The sequence below is a fragment of the Mixophyes fleayi genome, chromosome 1 (genome assembly GCF_038048845.1).
Source record: "Mixophyes fleayi isolate aMixFle1 chromosome 1, aMixFle1.hap1, whole genome shotgun sequence".
Lineage (NCBI taxonomy): Eukaryota > Metazoa > Chordata > Amphibia > Anura > Limnodynastidae > Mixophyes > Mixophyes fleayi.
The window spans coordinates 353882974-353902054 of record NC_134402.1 but is presented as its reverse complement, the minus strand read 5'-3'; the positions used below and the strand labels follow the sequence as shown (position 1 = coordinate 353902054).

The 19081-nt window shown below is 37.3% G+C and overlaps 1 protein-coding gene across 1 annotated transcript in view; it reads left to right on the top strand.

Annotated features, from left to right (window-relative positions):
* The window catches only part of RFLNA (refilin A), a 40259-nt gene extending 21775 nt beyond the window's left edge, over positions 1 to 18484 (top strand). Inside the window, exons 3-4 of the mRNA XM_075177134.1 lie at positions 15800 to 15909; positions 17371 to 18484. Coding sequence (XP_075033235.1) covers positions 15800 to 15909; positions 17371 to 17704 — 444 coding nt within the window. The 3' untranslated portion in view covers positions 17705 to 18484. The remainder of the gene's footprint in view (positions 1 to 15799; positions 15910 to 17370) is intronic.
* The last annotated feature ends 597 nt before the right edge of the window (positions 18485 to 19081 follow it).

Genomic DNA, 19081 nt, shown 5'->3' with positions numbered 1-19081 from the left:
CGTGTTTCATGCCTGCATTGCAGTTAGGTCAGGTGCATACTGACAGTAGCCTCCCCCCCCCCTCCCTCCTTCAAGCTATAGCAACAATAGTCACATGGAGAAGTCATAGGAAAATATAGTTGAGTAATATTTTGCTTAGCTTAGTCCATAAACAACACTGATCTCTCATGCATGTGAACTGGGTTCCCATGTGATTAATTATGGGAACTCCAGAGCTGCCTGTAGGTTATATATATATATATATATATATATATATATATATATATATATATATACATACACGCATGTCAATTCACGTGGGCGCAATAGAACCAGAAGCTTGGGCAATTAAAAAAAACAAAAAACATTTTTTTGATATATACCAATTAGGAAAATGCTATATTTAAATAATAATTCTCTGCAATCATCATCCTGAGATGACAATAGTAACAGGAGGTTGGTGGATGTACCTGCACCACCACTGTCCTTATTTAATAGACTTCCCCATGTTTCACCATAGAGAAAGCTATCGGCAGTGTGACCGGATGGCTACTGTCACCAGTTGATAGTTAGGGAGAAGCATAATCTTTGGCAAAAATTCAACTTTTTGTCCATGCATCAGCAGACATCATCATCACCATTTATTTATATAGCGCCACTGATTCCGCAGCGCTGTACAGAGAACTCATTCACATCAGTCCCTGCCCCATTGGAGCTTACAGTCTAAATACATACATGACTCCTATCAATTATTTTCCTATGAATTATATTCCATTTCTTGAATGGTGGTTATGTACTGTTTGTCAAGCCTTGTGTGAATATTTGACAGCAATAACCTACTATCCTATACAACAGAAGGCTATTAGGACCAGTACACAAATAGTAGATGTAAAAAAAATATTAATTTGATATTAGAGGCATTATTTTATAATCCAACACTAGCGTCATTGTTTAAACATTGCTCACTTAGCTATGTTTGTATAAATAGGCTGTTTAAGGCTGAGAAGCATATAATATTCCAAGGTAAATAAGTTAACTAGCAGTGCTTAGTGGCTCTATTGACATCTAGCTCCAGCCGAATGATACATTTTATTGGTATCAAACTACAATGACTGTTTATATTGGAATAGTGCTCTCCTTCTTGCAAAAGTATTTTATTTAACCCTTCCCTAACAAAGCATTTGCTAAAAGTCTTATGTGAATGCTAGCTTAAGCTTCTACAAAGAAGTCTTTTTTTTATAAACAACTCACAGATTTGCTTTAATATTAGTGTGAAATTAAAATAGATACTGCAAGTTATTGCTAGAAGCCCTGTTTCTTATTTGGTCAAATTACATTACTTTTATGGCTAACGTACCTGAACACACTTCAGAGGTTGCTGTGTTTATGTTATAGTCACAGTATTTTCTGCTCCCTTTGCTTAAGGAACAGTGTTTATCAGAGGTGGACCTAGCGAGCTGTGGGCGCCAGGGCAGGATAAGCTGAGATTGTGGATTTGATGTAAGCCAGTTTATCATATGCATTTATCACTCTTTTTTATATGAACAAATGTCTCTTAAATTGAGTTTTACAGTAAATGTTTTCATCTTTTGCTTCCATTTTAGACCCAAGTGTTCCATACAAATGACTTAATTAAACATTACACTATTAGGATTCTGCTAGGTGGAACACATCAGTTCATAGTCACCATTATTTGAAAACAAGGAAGATCAATAATACATTTGGGTACAGTGCTCATCAATATGACAAGTGTTCCTGTGTTTCTTTCATTATATGGATAGTGCCTACCAAACGTGGTCCAAGGAAAAACAACCGGTAAACTGGTGACAGGATTATAGGCCCCCAAGGCTCATTGATGCACTTGGGGAGCAAAGGCCACACACACACACACACACACACACACACACACACACACAATATATATATATACACAAGTTAACCCCTGCATGATACTCATGCATTCTAATCAAATCAAGCTACTTAAGGTGTTAAAAAGGTTCTTGTCATGCATTTGGGCCTAGCCCAGGCCTCCTCAGGGGAAGAGCGTTACTTCCCGACGCAAGCTCCCTTTTTTAACGTTGTTTTGTCCACATGTCACCACCTCATCATTTTTCTCCATCACCTCATCCTTCACCTTCATTGCCACATCCTTCATCAAGCTACTTAAGGTGTTAAAAACTCCCCACTGTCACCCCCGGCAACCACCAACCACTCCCAACTGTCACTTCTCCTTCAAGAAATATATAGGTCAGTGTATAACTCTGCCCAGCAGGTGGCGCTGCAGCTTGGGGTTTTTTTTCCGCACACGCCACTAGGCATTTATATAGTAGATATAATGCACAATTTTATTATAGGCAATATTGACTTTTAAATGATGCTGTGTAAGAACAGTTAGTGGAAAGAGCATTCAGCACACTGAACAAACTGTGTTTTCTGCTGACATACATAGCTTTTCACTGACAAACATAGCTACTATTGTTAATATTCTCACAAACGGCCGTTAACCAAAAATCACTTAAACAAAAAAAAAAGTACAATAGTCCTGGCAGTAAAGTGAATTCATTATATGTAAAACACTGAACAAAATAGCTATACATGAGAGGCTGATAGAAAGGAAACCACAGTTCTCCAAAACAAGACTATCTCAGGTTTTACAAAGACCACCTGGAACAGTATGAAAACAAAACACTGCATTCCATAAAGGGATCCAAATTACAACTGTGATGCTTGGTGATGAAAGTATCATGTAGTTTGCTGCCTCATGAACCATACAGCTCACAATTATTGGGGGAATCCAGAATTTTGCCATCAAATGCTACACGAGACTGTGTAGCTTTAAAGTCATGAGCTGAAGTTTAGCTACTTAATGACTGAACTGAATGACCAGAGTATTTTCTATGTTGTGAAGATGCATTGATTTCACTGGCAATACTTTTACTTTTTTTGTCTAGCTAAGTAAATTTAATATTGTATTTTTTTCAGGACATACATATGGAAACAAATATTTTATTTTATTGGCTCTTATATAGGTAAAATGTATATACGGTAGGTTTATTTTTCTATTGTTCTTACTAAAATTACTTTAGTGGAACCTCTGGAGTTTACCCCAAAATGTAGCCAGCCTTTGGCAAGTAAGATCTCATAACCACTCACATTAATTACATATGTTTTAGTAGCAGTTTTTAATGCTAGTAAACCGCATGTTGCTGTGTATAACACTAAGAACCATTGTTTCTTTTTGGTGCATTCTTTATTTATTAAAAGCCTAAAAATGACTTCAATTGTTCATCATTCATGACATAGGTATTATGTGCTAGGGCAGTCTTTCAAATTAATGCAAAGCAATAGCATTGCATGGCACATTATAGTTTTAACTATACAAAGAGCTTTACACTTTAGTGGTTGTGATGCTAGGACTGCAGGATTAAAACAACTTTTGGATTAAAGTATATTCATGAGAGCAGTTAATTTAAATTGCAAAGCATCTGATACAAATACAGATGTTTTTAATATATTATTACTTGTATTAAAATCATTTTAAAAAACATTAAAAAAATATATTTGTTACAGTCACAATAACATTGCTCATGCTCACACAGGAATAAAGAGCATATTAGAGCTATGGCCTTATCTGTGTGGAGTTTGTATGTTCTCCCAGTGTTTGCGTGGGTTTCCTCTCGGTGCTCCGGTTTCCTCCCACACTCCAAAAACATACTAGTAGGTTAATTGGCTGCAATCAAAATTGACCCTAGTCTCTCTCTGTCTGTCTGTCTGTCTGTGTGTGTATGTTAGGGAATTTAGACTGTAAGCCCCAATGGGGCAGGGACTGTTGTGAATGAGTTCTCTGTACAGCGCTGCGGAATCAGTGGCGCTATATAAATAAATGGTGGTGATGATGATGATATTAGAGGTAATTCATGGGGCTCCCATTCCCCTCCCTGGAACCGGTCCTTTCTTCCAAATACACCTCAATACACTTGTCAGGCAGCTCTCAAACACAAATTATTTTTGCCCTCCTGCAGCTAAGTCTTCTAAAGTACCAAACATCATCTACTGTCTTTCACAGAGGCCAAACACGGCAGTGGGGGCATCACAGGTGGGCAGAGGTAAAGGGTGGAGAACAGGACCATTTCTAAACCTATATTGTTAGAAAAAATGATAATACTTTTAGGTGACAATTTTGTATACACGCACACCTCATTAGCTATGAAAGCCAGGTTCTAAAAGTACAGAGGTTTGCAAGAACAAACACATTTACTAAGTTATGTAGGACATGTCTAATGAGCACAGGGTGGGCTAAGTATTCATAAAACACAATTGTAAAATACCTGTACAAAAGTGTGTCTAATAATAACCACTCTCACCTTCCATAAAAACAAGATTACAAACATCTTTCAGCATATGATGAGAGAAGACAGTAAGATTATGCCGATTAAAATGTATTTCTAGAAAGGCCAGGCAAGCACATGCTTGTAGTAGCAGGAGTCAACAAAGAGAGCTGAATTTCAAGGGCAGTATTATGGTTCAACATATACATCTGTCTGTACATTTATTACCCTGAAATTGTATCTTGTTGTACTATGTGTGAAAATCCACTTAATTCTTAAAAATATATAATTATTTTATTAAAGTGCAAGCCACATGGGATACACTGTATCTGACAAATTATGGGTTATGGTTTTCTGTGTTTCATGAGCCAATATTGGCTGTTAATTAAGTATTGTCAAATTACTTAATTTATATGGCATGTTATTAAAACGGTGTTTTTTTTAAATTATCTTTTTATTTGTCTTCTATAAATAAGATGAGTACTGTAAAAGAGGGTCCAACAGCAAGGAAAATACTTTATTGCCATATAATAACTAGTCTCAATAATTAACCACTCATTCTATTTTTTTTCTGCTCTTATACATATGTATCACTATGTACTATTCACCTGCACACCATAGCAGACCTCTTAGAGATGAGACTTACAATCATACATGTTACAAATAACCTCTTTCCAGCCACTTACACTCGGATTCTGCTATATATTTATAGAGTATGAACAGATAATCATATAAAAGCTTAGATACACAACGCACAAAAAGGACAATGATACTTATAGCAGTAAAGATTGCACACAGATGTCTAGCTAGCTACATTTAAGATAAAATATATTCTCAGTCACATAAAAATATTTAGTAATCTTTTACATAATATAAAAAAGTTAGCAGTTTCCCATTCTTACACAGTATTAACTATAATGCTTCCAGTATAAATTGCTGCTCAAAATAATATTACTGCTAGTGTACAAACACCACCACTGCTCTTAGCTGCAAACTCCATTTTAGCGCATATGCAAACTCTGTTACTACTACATGTGCAAATGCCTTCAATAGCACCTATATATCACAAACTCCCTTATTACTGAATAATATATATATATATATAAATATATATATATTATAACAAACTCCCTTATTACTGCATATATACATCACAAACTCCCTTATTACTGCATATATACATCACAAACTCCCTTATTACTGCATATATACATCACAAACTCCCTTATTACTGCATATATACATCACAAACTCCCTTATTACTGCATATATACATCACAAACTCCCTTATTACTGCATATATACATCACAAACTCCATTATTAACGCATATGCAAGCTCCTTCATTAGCACATATGCAAACTCTGTCATTAGCACATATGCAAAGTCATTCATTAGCTCCTATATCACAAACTCTATTATTGACACATTTATATATCACAAACTCCATTAGAACCACATATGTATCTCACTCCAAATACAAACACAGAGTATCACTACCATTACCCCAGGTACAATGCGTTAATCACAAAATCCATATGCTTCTATATGTATGTAACTCACAAGACTCCATAACATCGCTATATGTGTATCACAATGCAGACGCAAATAATCCTATATGTATATCACAGCACAGTCTCCATAACATTACTATAAGTATGCCACAGCACTGGCCATATAGTATCCCCAATATGCTGTCTCCTTATAGATATCATTATATTTCTGATCCCATATAGATATTCTACTTACTTTGGCACCTACAGTGGAGCTGTACAAGCGTCTTCGGCGCACGAGCAGTGCGGCCACAACACTAGGGAATCCCAGAGGGATTCTCTTGATGTTATCATCATGTGTAGGATAACATCATAGGATTGAGGGGTTGCTCCTTCATAAGCACCAACCTAAAGATGCAAAAAAATATAACAAAACCTATTTGATAATAAGTCTATTAGTGTACACTATTGGGTTTCTACTTTATAGAGCAAAATAAGATTTAAAAATATACATTTTTCTGCAGCACAAAAGATTGAGAGATTAAAGAACTACAACTTTGTTGCAACTATGTAATAGGCAGACACAGTTGTGTCTGCCTATCAAGTAATAAAAGTAATGGGCCTCTGAAAGACAGGCAAGGGACGTTCTTTTCCACAGTATTCTCAACGGCTGAAAAACGTTAGATAATATGTTGTATAGTATTAAACCTTGAACACAATAAAATATCGCTTGTTTCACTCATGAGGCAGTGGAGCTATGCCCAAAGTCAATATGCCCTATGCCAATGGGTTATAAAGGAATTGCATTTAGTCATAGCTAAACCATTATTTATTGTATTTATGGACTCCATCATATCTGGGTCAGTACCACATAAGGCAAATGTGGTACCAATATTTGAAAAGGACCAAAAAATGAGACATAGAATTAGAGGCCAGTAAGCAAGACATCCGTTGTGAGTAAAATAAAAGAATGCTAAGGGATGCTGTACATATAATTTGGGGCAGCACGGTGGCTTAGTGGTTAGCACTTCTGCCTCACAGCACTGAAGTCATAAGTTTGATTCCCGACCAAGGCCTTATCTGTGTGGAGTTTGTATGTTCTCCCCGTGTTTGCATGGGTTTCCTCCGGGAGCTCCGGTTTCCTCCCACATTCCAAAAACATTCTAGTAGATAAATTGGCTACCCTCAAATTGACCCAAGTCTCTGTCTATACGTGTGTGTGTGTGTTAGGGAATTTAGACTGTAAGCTTCAATGGGGCAGGGACTGATGTGAGTGAGTTCTCTGTACAGCACTGCGGAATTAGTGGTGCTATATAAATAGCTGATGATGATACTATTTAGAAATGTGCAATAGATATTAAACTTCTAATACAATGTCAAAGTAGCTTCATAACAGACCGGTAGAACCAAAAACCTAATTTGTTTTTATGACTCAATTCCAAAATTAATCTGATTAATTTTTTTAAAAGCATTAGATAATGTTCCAAATAAGAGATCAGTACATAACACGAGAATGCTAGGCTTAGAGGGAAAGCAAATATGTGTGTAGATAGGTGTCTTAAAGCTGCATTACCACCTAATAAACGTCACAAATTAAAGGCGGTAGTGTAGGGGCTCATACTAGTGTAGGAAAATTCAGACTGGGTTGCAGATATTAGTGGGATCTTTATGGGGCTATATCCATATTTACAGGTGACAAACTATGAAGACCTATTAACAGGTAAGAGAATAATATGTCACTGCAAAAATATTTGTACTAATTGGAAAGTTGGGTACAAAAGTGGAGATGAAATGTAACATAGATAAATGTAAGGTTGTTTTTTAATACTTATGCTATTTACACTTCAAATGGGAAAGAATTGCGGAAATCTGAGATGGGAAATGATTTAATAATACTGGTAGATTGTAAACTAATTAACAGCACTCGGGGGCAGAAAGCAGCTACTAAGACTAATTAAATTTGGCAAAACAAGAGGGATAGATGAGAGTCAGTGTTCAAATCACAGTTCGAATATGATGTACGGTCTCGGGCACCAGTCTACAAGAAGAACATAGATGAAAGCCGGAAGCTTTTAATAAGAAAACCTAGATACAGACACATTGAACTTGTTTACTTTGGAAAAAGGGTACCTTAGCGATGACCTTATTAGTATGTATAAATATATCTGATGTCAATACAAAGATCTGTCTCATGAGCTACACACTTAGGACATTGCAGATGACAAAGAGACATCCACTTTGCCTGGAAGAAAGACATTTCCACCCTCAGCACATAAATGGGTCCTTCAGTGTAAGGGTAATCAGACTATGCTTTGCCTAAGGGTGTGGTGATGGCCAATTCATTACATTACTTGATAAATGGATTTAATTAAAAGCAATGGTATCATCAGTTATGTTTATTACAATGTATTACTGGGGTAATTGAGCCACATAATTATTTAAATTACCATTTAAGGGACGTGGAAAAATTATCTTCCATAACAAACTTGATGGACTTTTTTCTTTTTGTTGGTACATTGCTAATTATGTAACTATGTAAGGCGTGCTGTTCTGATGTACTTCAATCTATTGTCATTAAGTGCCAATAAGTATCGGATTTACCGTCTGTATTCTGCTACTGCAGATATGAAACCACCAGCAGCTCATAGATGATTTTGCTGTATTGTGTTGCTATATGTAAAAATTATATAATCAATTTATTTAGCGCGACTAATTCTTTAGCGCTGTACAGAGAACTCACTCACGTCAGTCCCGGCCCCATTGTAGCTATACAGTCTAAATTCCCTAACATACATACAGACAGAGAGAGAGATTAGGGTCAATTTGATAACAGCCAATTAAGCCACTATGGTTATGTTTTATGGAGTGTGGGAGGAAACCAGCACCTAAATTAGGCCATGGTCTGAATCAAATTCATGACCCCAGTGCCAAATTTTATGTACATAAGACACTTATTGTAAACCAACAGGGCCGCCAAGAGGAATTTGGGGCCCGGTACATCATCTCCTTGGTGCTCCCTCCATAGATGAATAGACTATGGTGGGGATGTGCACTGCACCTCTTTGGTATTTTGGTATGGACCTCTTGGGTAATATCCAGCCTGAGCCTGTTATTCAAGGATTGTGATACGTATTGGCACAATGATGGGACAATATTCTGACATGGTTTCTACAGATTTCAGGCTGGCAAAGTGATTACTCAGGCATCCTGACTGGCACAACACTTACCTAAGAATTACACATGAAGAATCCAGACTGACAGTGACTGATCCCAACTGGCACAGTCTTTAAAAGGGAATCCTGAATGACAGCAACATTCACAGGTGTCAAGATCATTTAATGTAAATGAGCATTCTGGGTGGTACATGAATTCACCAGGGAAGAAGAGTGACACAATGATTATCTAGGGAACCTGACTGGCACAGCAATTTACATTAATTTACCCAGAAAGAGGGCTCTTACCACTTGCCAGGCCAGAGAAAGGAGTAGCTGCACATGCGGTCAGCATGCCGGCTCCCACATGCTCCCTGGAGCTGGTAGCCCGTACAGCTTCCAGTTCTAGATTCCATAAATAGATAAACATAAAGTTATGGAATAGACAAAAATATTTTAAAAATAGAAAAAAAAAACCAACAATATTTTTTCTATTGCTTACCACGGCTAAGATAATCCAGAGATGGCGTTAGCAATTGGGAGGACAGCAATAGTAAAATATTCATGATAAATAGACTTAGAAGGTGAAGGCTACCGCAGGAGATAGTCATCACCAGGAAAGGGGCTTTGATAAGCAGACAGAAGCCTTAAATCCTGCAAAGGATTTAGGTTTTTTTTCCTTTAATAAATAGAAACCGCAGGTGATAGGATTACTTACTCTTTTTGCTGTTTACTATTAACAAAAGTGATTTTCTCTACTATTGTATTTCAGAGTTACGCCCAGAAATATTCTTGATGTGAATAGAAGACCCAGTAGATACATTGATTATAACATGTTAGTAAATCTACCCCAGATAATACTCAGTGACTTGCAGGCTTGTCTGTGTCATTCTGTCGTCTTCTCCCTTTGTATCCCTCATGATTAAGGAGAAAAAGGCCAAGATTAACTTAATGTAAAATCTTCTGAGGTGTATTGCTGATTTCAGGAGAAATGTGAGACCATGCAAGAGCTTTAGTTCCATTCTGGTTGGAAAGTGAATTTTTTGTGCCAAGACGCTTGCTTTCTTGGCTGTCACCAACATCTTGTCTTGCTGCCCACTAAAAAAAATTCTGGCATATTCATAAACCAAGCTGATTTTTAATGGAGAAAAACAGTATGCAAATATGCACTGAATATTTTCATGCAGAGTTTCTTTTGGCTGTACACAACACTATTACCTCTTTAGCATGCATAAATTAAAGGGTCTATGTTTTTATACATGTAAACTTTTAATAACCTTTATGCTGCTGGACGTCAGGTAATACAGTTTAGTATTATATGTGGATACAGATGAGTAAACAGACTTCATCTGCAAATAGTGTTAGATCCTTTTAAAGTTTTTTTTTCCCCAAGGTAATATTTACCCTAAGGTGCATATAGCAGCCATAATTTGTTGATATTCTCCATAACGCACACATAAATAATTGTGCCGAATGCAATCATTAACACTTGAGTTTCTTATGTTTTGAACACAAGTTATACTGGATGATGATACAGAAATGGCAATATGACCACATATTAGGGGCAGCACGGTGGCTCAGTGGTTAGCACTTCTGCCTCACAGCACTGGGCTCAAGAGTTCGATTCCCGACCACGGCCTTATCTGTGTTACGTTTGTATGTTCTCCCCGTATTTGTGTGGATTTCCTCCGGTTTCGTCCCACACTTCACCAACATGCTGTTAATTGTTTGCTGACAAAATTAACACAAGGTGTTAGGGAATATAGACTGTAAGCTCCGATAGAGCAGGGACTGATGTGAATGAGTTCTCTGTACAGCACTGCAGAATTGGTGGCGCTATATATATAAATGGTGATGATGATGATATAGCAGCAATATATTATTTGCCAATACATTTTCCCTGGCAATGCTGGCTGAGGTTACCGCTTCGCCAAGTCAGTTTGGGATCTTATGTAATTGTTCACATATGTGAAGTGGAACTGGAAGCCTAGACTTGGGCTTCAGTTCCACTTTTGTTGAAAATTAAAAATGCCTTATTTTTACAATAAAGCATTTCATTCTGGTCCTGACCCTTGGATGAAATGACAATAGTGATAGAACAGTGGCTTTGCATAGGGAAACCTTCACTGCAAATACCCGGTAAAAATGGTCACTGGTGAAAGATATCACCAGGAGGGAGGGTTTGTTAAATAAGGAGAAGCACCATCGCTGGTTACATCGCCTGTTTTAGATGCAGTACTGGGTTTTCTCCTATTAATAAATAAGCCCCTAAGAAGTTTTATTTCTTCTTAGCCTGTAGGAGTCACTCTTGCCATTGTCTTTTATGGAGGGCTTTTAGACATCAGTTAAGCTTTTTAATGAACTGCATACAGTGGTCGAAGTGGAAATTTATAACTTGCGGTATGGAAAATATAAGTGATTGGAATTTGTTAGTTTTACAATGAAGGTGGTAAGAGAAATGGCGGTATGGCATTCCATCATATACCATCATATACCACTTATACCATCATATACCACCATATACCATCACATACCATCATATACCATCATATACCATCATATACCACCATATACCATCATATACCACCATATACCATCATATACCATCATATACCACTTATACCATCATATACCATCATATACCACTTATACCATCATATACCATCATATACCACTTATACCATCATATACCACCATATACCATCATATACCATCACATACCATCATATACCATCATATACCACTTATACCATCATATACCACCATATACCACTTATACCATCATATACCACCATATACCATCATATACCATCACATACCATCATATACCATCATATACCATCATATACCACCATATACCATCATATACCACTTATACCATCATATACCACTTATACCATCATATACCACCATATACCATCATATACCATCATATACCACTTATACCATCATATACCACCATATACCATCACATACCACCATATACCATCATATACCACCATATACCATCACATACCACCATATACCATCACATACCACCATATACCATCATATACCATCACATACCATCATATACCAGCTCACTTCAACCATTGACTGCATCACTGGCAAACTATTAAAAGTTAATACTCAACATATTGGTGAGCTAGGGGTTCATATTAACAAAATAATTTTAATTTGACATTTCATGTATTTATTTTGTAAGCTTTTCTCTCATTTAGCTCAGATAATCTCACACATGTGCGGAGGCCACATGAGTCCAGTCATTATGGCCCTAAAGCATGTATATATAATAATATGTATGTCTGTGTATGTGTATATATATATATATGTATATATATATATATATATTATATATGTTGGGTACGGTACCAACACAGACTACACCTACCAAAAAAGCACGAAGACACAAATGACTACATGATTAAAGATGCCGGCGATTTATTTTGACATCACTGACGCAGCCGCATCCTAACCCCTAAAGTTAACATACCTGTTTAAATGTACATGTCGCTGTCATCAGTGATGTCAAAATAAACCACCGGCATCCAGCATCTTCGGATTTTGCAGCAGTCGCATAGCAGTTGTTCCGGTGAATTTTAATTATGTCGCAATTTGAGTCTTTACAGTTTAGATGTAGGTCTAGTCGGTGTCGGCATCCCAAGCATCGGGATACCGATTACCACACATTATAATAATATATATATATATATATATATATATATATATATATATAGTTGCAGCAGATCTCTCTATTTGATAAACAGTGCCAGTGGCATTTCCTCTTGCAGAAGCCAAATAAACATGAAACACTGTGTTCATTTGTAGGGTTGTTTTGCAAGATAGGCTGGAGGCCATTTATGTGACTATGGTCTAGAACAGAGAAATGCTAAAACATGTTGGCCTGGTTCTAATTTCTGCACTCTGCAGACGTGGGAAGTGTCTGGGCTCGAAGCTATTTTTCCAACCGCAAAGAACAAGGAGCTTAACGTCTTTGTGTCTTTATAATTGATCTTATAGCATAGGCATACTGTAATACTAATGTTACATACGTACACCTTTCTACCAAAGGGCATTGCAGGAGATTGTTCATAAAATGATTATGTGGACATTCAGAACTTGCTGAGAAAGGGGATAATAGATCCATTGCAGTACATTAAGTGATTTGTAGAAGGTTATTAACCACTTCACTTCTCATTAAGTAGTATCTGCCTATCCAAACCATAATGCATACCAATGTTCTCCAACTGCATGCCAGAAGCCTTGTCATCCATTAAAACAAACATTAAAGGGAGATCATATTATAATGCTTATTTTCATGGATATCTTGTCTGATTCTTCACTTAATAACAGGGGTAATTATTAACAATCAGTAATAGTAGTGGTTTTATATCCCTGTGATCACAGCGATATAAAACCACCTATTAATAAAACCCCGCCAAGGCAGGTGAGCGATACTTTTCTCACCTATTATCTTCTGGTGCCACCATCCTGAGATGGTGATAGCGATATGAGACACTGCTGTGTAAAACCTTCCACTTTGTCCTCATGTTTAACAAAGCATCCAAAGGTTGTTCTCAAAGCTTCTCTGCAGCATAGTGTACTTAATAAGTGGTCACTTAGAACTGCCATTATATTGAATTGATTTCCAAAAAACAACTAGTGGGTTAATTGGCTGCTGTCAAAATTGACCCTAGTCTGTCTGTATGTTAGGGAATTTAGACTGTAAGCTCTATTGGGGCAGGGACTGATGTGAGTGAGTTCTCTGTACAGTGCTGCGGAATTAGTGGCGCTATATAAATAAATGATGATGATTGCTTCTGAGCACTGCAGGCAACATTGGCATTGATGCAATGTGAACAGTTATCAGAAATCGTTGCGGGCAGGTCCACCCGCTTACATCATTTATTGGACTTTCAGCATTAAAGTGCGGTGAAACAGTAATATTAACACCCATGAGTACTAGCCTTAACACTCAGAGACCACCACCGTGCTCTCTGTGTGCACTTAGATGATAAACTTTCTGGCAGTGATTCTGACTGTAGGAAAATAGACCATAACTCAAGCTGTCACACAAAATAAAATGTTAGTCTGGAATTTATGCTCACAGTTATTTAGGATAGCGTCTGTCTTTAAACAAAGCTGCTACTGCTTGCCTTGGAGCTGTGAACTTTTAACTCATTGAGAAGCTGAGGGGATATAAAATGTCCTTATTTACCTTTAGCAGCTTTAACATTATCCAGAGGGTGAATTTGTGCTCCATTAACGATTATATTGCAGATCACTGGTAGTTGATAGTGGATCATTAGAGCACCAGCTCATGGTTATAGAGCTAGGAGACCTCAAAGATGAGTGGGGGGAAAAGTAATGACAGCAGATGGGTACAGAAGGAACAGTTACAGCGGAGAGATACACTATAGGGTGAAATGCCAGCAAAGTGGAGAACAGAATGAGGAGGTAAGAGCCCAGGGAACATAGCTGTCTTATAGGCACTACCTGACAAGCAATCCTACCCAGCAGCATTATATTTAGCGAGTTTGACCCCACACCTTGTACATCACGTTTATAAAAGAAGTAATGTCACACATGTGGGTATGTATTACACACCAGAAAAGTGCAAAACCTAAAAAGGGTCAAGTAGCTTTAAGCATTTAGGTAAAGGACATAATCACACATATAACTGATTTGCAGGAGCAACGTCATTTCCACTAAACCATAATTAAATCATTAATCCAGGCCTTAAATTTCAAGGTCACGGCACCAATAATTGCCACTCTGGGACTTACAAATTGAACAATGAGCTGAAGCAGTAGAGTCAAGAGATGGATGGCAAACCCAACATTACACTCCACTGAGGCTTGCAGTAAATCATATTAAAATCCATTTTTTCAAAATTGGAATTAGCTTAATAGAGGTTTGTGTACAGAGTTTTGCATCCATGTCTTAATATTGAACAATTTTGCAGTATCACTTTTGCGAAGGCACAACGCTTTTATTCTACATACAAGGACACCTACAATGTGCCATGTTGCTTTGCGTGCTTAATGTAATTTGTATACCTGTATAAATTATGTTTAGTGGTTAAGATAGTACTTTATGCAGCACGTTCCAAAGAATGTTTATTCATTCACATCAGGCCCTACCCCAATGGATCTTATAGTTTAAATCTCCACTACACACACCCATGGGTCAATTTTGTTCAATGCTAATTAACCTATCAGTATATTTTTGGGGACTTTGGGAGGAAATCCGTGTGCTCAGAGGAAATCCATGGAAACCCTAGAAGAAACTGCAAACTCCAGACCAATAGTGCCCTGGTTGGCATTAACCACATGACCCCAGTGCCAACCCCTCTCCCACCATGGTATGTCTACTCCTGGAGTGCCTCACATGAATGTATGGGTTGTACCAGACCTGTGCAGTATCTGGAAATAAAAGCAGTTATGAACATGTTACATTTTGTCTTTACCTTTTCTCCCCTCTGCAGGGCATAATCTGTGTATGTTCACAGTTTCTATTTTGTAAGCAAGTGAAGTGTACAGGTAGCAGATGCAATAATGTTGTTCTCCATAGAGTTATATACTGTGATGCCCAATGATGTTGTGAATCACTGTCATATTATTGAAATATATGGTCTTGCACTGGGCACAAGAAGCTAGCTATGCCTCAGACAACCAGGAACAGTCCATGGCCTTCTGGTTCTTTTTATTGTCAACATGAATATTGTTTATTGACAACGATGTGGCAGAAAATGCTAATGATTATACTTTTAGGGTAAAGATGCTAATGACTATACCTCTAGGGAGATAACAGCTGACCGGAACATACATTTCTCTCGCCCCCTGCAGATTCCATACCTCCTTCTCAACAGCTCCACTCTAGAGTCTCGGCCAAGGATGCACCCAGTTGTGTTCGGTGAAAGCATTGAAGTAAATCCAGAGCCAGTCAGAGAAATCAGGTACATTAGAAATCAAGACTGCTGGCTTGACAGTTTTGATTGCATACATTTAATTGTATATATTGTTTAATTCTATGACCAGGACCGGTTATATATTTATATATTATTATATTTATTTACTTATAAACATGTCTATTGATTTACTGGACAAGAATTTGTAGATTACTTTATTACAAAGATACATACAGAATATATTAACTCTATACAGGCTATAAGCAGGTACTACTAGCAATAAAATAACATCCTTATTACTACCTGCATATTGCTTACTATGGATAACTCATTGGTGAAGATTTATCTTCACCAAAAATGGCAGCAAAATGCTATAGGGCTTATTATGACTTCCCCCTATACCTCAAAGGGTTATCGCTGGATATAGTACTGCTTTAGCCAGCAGTAAGATTCAATAACCTTCAACAGTGATAGCCACTATGAAGTAACAAGTATCCTGGCGGTAATTGAACAATACTTGGTCTGTTACCAGCATCTCAGGATGATGATAACAGAAGAAAATCAGAGGAAAAAATTATCTGTTCTTTGAATAAAGCATGATTTCAATGTTTAAATATATCTAATATATATAAGCCTCGCGGCGTGTGTTAGTCTATGTGTGAAAAAAAAACAACAAGCTGCAGCGCCACCTGCTGGGCGGAGTTATACACTGACCTACTAAATTCTTAGCATTATCTAATATAAAAATTAGAATAGTGAAGTCAGGTAACTTCCATCATCCCCCCTTCCCCCCGTGGGAGGGGTAGTAAATTTTAACTCATGAACACACATGAAAAAGGGCGCTTGCGTCGGGAAGTAACGCTCTTCCCCTGAGGAGGCCTGGGCTAGGCCCAAATGCATGACAAGAACCTTTTTAACACCTTAAGTAGCTTGATTTGACTAGAATGCAGGAGTATCATGCACGGGTTAACGTGTGTACGTGTGTGTGTGTGTGTATGTATATATATATATATATATATATATATATATATATATATATATATATATATATATATATATATATATATATATATATATATATAATTTGGGCTTCAAATCCACAAATTCAAGGAAGAAAAATAGATATGAGAAGCATTATATATACATATATAATGCTTTTTATATATTCGTGTGTATATATATATATATATATATATATATATATATATATATATATATATATATATATATATATGTAATTCTTTTTATATATTTTTTTCCCCTCAAATTTGTTGATTTGAAGCCCAAATCTGGGCTCTCAGTTCCACTGCGCATGCACAAGCTGGTGTATGCATGCAGATATTGGAGAGGCTGGCCCGGCAAAGCAGTAAATTACCTCTTACTGTTTCAGGACAGAATTACTGGGGCAGATGGGATTCGCTCATCTGCCTAGAAGAGATTTTTTTTTTATATCTAACTTGTGGCAATAAGATTTTTTGTGGTATTTTAATTTGATTCATCTATTTTCAGGTGCAATTCTGAAATCAAATACGATTCAGAGAAGCATTATCGGGATCATGTGTTCTATGCCCCAATTCCTACGGTCACCTCTTTCAGCGAAACAATCATCTCCACCCCAAACTGCACATGGAGGAATTTCAAATCTCAGGTAGTTTTCGAGCCCCGCAACAAGCCTCTGAGGTTTCAAAGCACAACCATCATTTTCCCAAAACATGCCAAGAACATTTACAGAACGACGCTCAACTACAACTGCGGGGGCGCCAAGAAATGGTTTGCTTCCAGTGTGCAACTGGAACTGTGCGATGAAACAAGCCCTTGTATTATATACACCGATAATCTTTAATCCAGTTCCAAAACCCTAAATCTTACCAATGCAACTGGCCTCACAAACATGAGGTGGCCGATCTACAGCTTATAAAGTTTGGATCCTCCTAAACTAACAATATTAAAACTTTCCTGACTATCACTGAAACAGAAGAGTTGGGCATGGTGCTGGGTTAACCAGTTTCATTCAAGTGAATAATGTATCTTTCTTGTATTGTTATCAGTTTATTTTATGATCTTTTGTACATAGAATAACAAACAATGTATCCATTTTTAGATCAGAAAAATTTTCAACATGTTTTATAATTGTGCCCATCTTGGGTGAATGACTGGCTATTATTTACTGATTGTCCAACCTCTAATGTTAATGTACAAGGTGAATTGTGAATACTTTGACTGGCTTTAAAGGTAGAGAGTTGTGTGATTTTAGAACCACCACTGGATGTTCCAGGGTAAAGCGGGAAGATAATTTCCCCAGCATAAAACTAGTCAAGGTTCCGTCTTTTATTTTTGGGGATAGAAATGTATAGAGGAGAAGCAGGTCGGGTGGTCAGCTCTTATACAGAGGGATCTGTGCAATGGGTAGTTTGGCTGTTTAACAGCTAACAAATCTTGGTTGGCATGTAATGTAGAGAAACGTCTTTATGAAGAATGTTTATTGGAAGAAAATGGCATGAAAAGCCCGATGCAGAGTAACTTTAGATTCTAACCTCAGCCTCTTCCACTAGCTGAGGGAAGATTTGCAGATTTTTGTATATGTTTTATGTTATTATCCTAATAATAATTTCTCCTCTTCCAATTCTGATGCTTGCAGTGTATTCTGTTTGTGACTGCATACTGTACTACGGTATGTCCAGATGCCGGACTGGAATAGAGGTCAACTCTATCATATACATCGACACAAGCTTTGCTTATTTGTTCTTAAAATGCTGATTTTAGGGAAATCATATCACCGACCATGTAATTTAAGCTGGACAGGTATACAGCTCCCAATGTCTAAGCGAGCTAGAAGTGAACCCAGTGTGCAGGTGTCAAGTAGATATTTGTGGGCTCCATAACAGAACATAGTAAGGGCCCCATGTACTGCCAAAGGGTGAAAAAAGCTCCTATACACAAGGGTTTCGACAGGTGCAGCACCCCCAGGTATAGTAACAATAAAAGCTGCACATCCTGCTCCTATGGTAGTAATGACTTTGCCTGTGTGCCACCCTAATGAAATAACATGTGAAATATGAACAGCAGTGCAGCAGTATAAAAGGACACGCACACTTCACATGGAACAGCGCTGATATGTAATCATAGGATGGGTATAAGGTCCCAGGGTTTGCTTTCCTTCACTTATTTTGTTTTACATTCCACTTTGGAATGGCTGTGTAGACACATGAATTTGTATGGG